This window comes from Antrostomus carolinensis, unplaced genomic scaffold (genome assembly GCF_000700745.2).
Source record: "Antrostomus carolinensis isolate BGI_N321 unplaced genomic scaffold, ASM70074v2 scaffold27676, whole genome shotgun sequence".
In the NCBI taxonomy this organism is placed as follows: Eukaryota; Metazoa; Chordata; class Aves; order Caprimulgiformes; family Caprimulgidae; genus Antrostomus; species Antrostomus carolinensis.
The window spans coordinates 2664-5800 of NW_010320204.1; the positions used below are offsets into that span (position 1 = coordinate 2664).

General features: G+C 62.1%; 1 protein-coding gene across 1 annotated transcript in view; it reads left to right on the plus strand.

Annotated features, from left to right (window-relative positions):
- Positions 1 to 3126, plus strand: part of LOC104526158 (proprotein convertase subtilisin/kexin type 4-like) — a gene marked incomplete at its 3' end in the record, with an annotated part of 5348 nt that extends 2222 nt beyond the window's left edge. Inside the window, 10 exon segments of the mRNA XM_029085333.1 lie at positions 1 to 61; positions 140 to 278; positions 281 to 342; positions 589 to 689; positions 1059 to 1162; positions 1306 to 1423; positions 1642 to 1821; positions 2184 to 2308; positions 2615 to 2734; positions 2816 to 3126. The exon segment at positions 1 to 61 is cut by the window's left edge and continues 106 nt beyond it. Coding sequence (XP_028941166.1) covers positions 1 to 61; positions 140 to 278; positions 281 to 342; positions 589 to 689; positions 1059 to 1162; positions 1306 to 1423; positions 1642 to 1821; positions 2184 to 2308; positions 2615 to 2734; positions 2816 to 3126 — 1321 coding nt within the window.
- Positions 3127 to 3137: the final 11 nt, after the last annotated feature.

The window sequence follows — 3137 nt, forward strand, 5'->3', positions numbered from 1 at the left end:
GAGGACCGTGGACGGGCCGGGTGTGCTGGCCATGGAGGCATTCCACAGAGGGGTCACCAAAGTAAGCTTGGTGATGGCATCGGGAACCTCGCTGGCATGAGGACTCCCTGCTCACCCACCTCTGCCTCCCTCCTGCCAGGGACGAGGTGGCCTCGGCTCCATCTTCATCTGGGCCTCTGGTAACGGTGGGATCAACTATGACAACTGCAACTGCGACGGGTACGCCAACAGCATCTACACCGTGTCGGTGGGCAGCGTCCTGGCAGGGGGGCAGAGGCGTGGGGCTGCCCCCCCCGCCTCACCACCCCCTACAGCAGCAGGACCACGAGCGAGGTGCAGATCGTGAGTGCCGTACCGGCGCTGCCCAGCAGCCACCCTGGGGCAGACACTGGTTCCCAGCACAGAGCAGGCTCACCTGAGCCCTCCTCACCTGGGGAGGGAGCAGGGGCTTCCTTAAGTGTCTGTGTTAGACCCCAAAAATCATGAAAGGACCCAGAAAGAGCATTTACTGATGTTACCCACCTCCAGCCCATCCTGCCTGCTGCTCCAGCAGCCAGCAGTGGTGCTGAGACCCCCGTGTCCCCCCAGGTGACCACCGACCTGCACCACGGCTGCACTGACAAGCACACGGGCACCTCCGCCTCGGCTCCGCTGGCCGCAGGAATGGTCGCCCTCGCGCTGGAGGCCAAGTAGGTGACATTGCAGCAGTGGGACAGTCCCCAGGGAGAGCCTGGTACCTCACCAGGACCCTGTAGGGACAAGGAAGGGGGACTTTGCTAGCAGGGAGGTTTGGGGGTGCACAGCTGAGGTGTCCCCAGGCTCTGGTGGGGCAGCTGCTTCTCCCAGGGCACTGCAGGAGAGTGGCCAGAGGCAGGAGGAGAGTTGTCCTCTGGAGGTCTCTGTTGCTCCCATTTTGTCAGCCAAGGAGGTTGTGGAAGGACTAAGTTGGACGCAGACAGCTCACTTACTGGCATCAGAAGTTAAAAGAGGCAAATACCACTCTTAAAAGCTATAACCCAAAGCGGAGATCTCTGTCCCCAAGTCCCCCTTGCTTCCAGCCCAGCGCTGACCTGGCGTGACCTGCAGCATCTCATCGTCAGGAGCTCCAAGCCCGCTCACCTGCAGGCAGAGGACTGGGCTGAGAACGGGGTCGGACGCAAAGGTGAGTTCAGGGCTCAGCCACTGCCTGCCCTGCCCTGCCCACTCCTGCTGCTGGGACCTGCTGCCCCTCAAACCCCTGCCCCTGGTGCTCTGTCACTGCAGAGGGGCTCACGTGTCCTCTCTCAGGTGGCATCTGCTTTTCAGTGAGTCACCACTATGGCTACGGGCTCCTGGACGCTGGTCTGCTGGTGGAGATGGCCAAGGCGTGGAGAGGAACGCGGCCTCAGCAGAGGTGTTCGGTCAAGGCTCTTCACTCCCCCCGGTGAGGGACGATGTCCCCTGGCTCTGACCCCACACCAGCTCACAGAGGGACCTCCTTGTAGCAAAGTCGTGCTGTGCCCACTGTGGGAACAAGCGATGCTGCCCAGAAAGGGGTCTGTGCTGCACGGCTTCTGCTGTCACCACAGGGCTGTGCTTGGAGGACAGGCTGGGGGGGGGGGGGGGGGGGGGAGCCCCTCACCTCTGCCTTGTACTCGGCAGGAATATTGGTTCCAAGCTCACGGTCTCTACAGACATCTCAGTCTGCTCAGGGACAACCGAGCGCATCCGCTCGCTGGAGCACGTCCAGGTCCAGCTCTCCCTGAGCTACAGCCGCAGAGGGGACCTGGTGATGGCTCTGACCAGCCCCATGGGGACCACGTCCACACTGGTGACCGTGCGGTAAGGATGCTCTGCCAGCTCACGGGGAGCACATTGCAACGGGGGCTCCTCCTCTCACAGCTTCTCCTGAACCAGGAGACCCTCCCCCTGCACTGAAGTGGCTGGGTTGGGGCCCCCCCAGAGCACATTGCAACCAGGGCTCCTCCTCTCACAGCTTCTCCTGAACCAGGAGACCCTCCCCCTGCACTGAAGTGGCTGCTTTGGGCCCCCACAGGGAACCAACTCACCGTGCCCAAAACTTCTCCATGGCCCCTGCCATGTCTTGGCAATGCCCCCCCTAAGAGGGTGACTCTAGGGGCTCCTTGGGCCGCATCCCTCCCCTCCAGCCCTCGGGCTGTCACTCCAGCTCTCCTCTCCTCCAGCCCGTACGACACCAGCCAGCACGGCTACAAGGACTGGACCTTCATGTCCACCCACTTCTGGGATGAGAACCCCAACGGCACTTGGACACTCCAGCTAGAGAACAAGGGTGATGCCTATAACACAGGTGGGTGCCCTAGGACAGCAAACCTTGCTTGCAGGGGTCACCCAGTGCCTGGTCATTCTTCCTTCCCTCACTTTGATGAGCAGCTTGTTGGCTTGTCCTCCTCCCACTCCTGAGCATGAGCCTACTTTTTCTGCAGGGCCACTGGTTTGTTTTGAGGGTCCCCCTGGTAAGGAAAGGGCATGACTTGCTCTCCTCCACGTACCCCTAAAGCTTCCAGCCCCACATCCACCAGCTTGCAGACCCCAGATGCTGAAGGGTGGGAACACAGTTGCCATCAGCACCAAGTCTTGTCCCTCCTGCCCTCAGGGCTGCTGACCAGCTTCATCCTGCACCTCCACGGCACAGATGAGGACATGACATCCAGGCACTTCACAGCCCCTTCCATGGATGAGTGCGTCAGGTGGGACGTGCAGGGAGCATGTGAGGGTGAGTCTTTGGGCAGGAGGGGACAATGCTCTTGGCCCTGGGTGGCCCCGCAGCCTGGCTCATGCCACCATCCCTCGGCAGAGTGCCGCAGCCCTTTGTACGCCCACCCCTGCCTGCCCTACGGCCCTCCCCGCTGCTACGGCTGGACCCGGAGAGCTGCTGTCACCACGAACACAGCCCGTGTCTGTGCCAGCTGCCACCCCTCCTGCTACACGTGCCAGGGAGCTTCGGCCAACAACTGCACAGCCTGTCCCCCCACCTGCACCCTCGATGAGGTCACCCACTCCTGCTCCCCTCTGCAGGGCTCCCCACCCGACAGGGACCGGGACCTTCTCCCTGTCCTCATCTGTGGGAGCCTGATCCTCTCAGCCATCCTCTATGTCACATACCGTGTGGCCTTTTG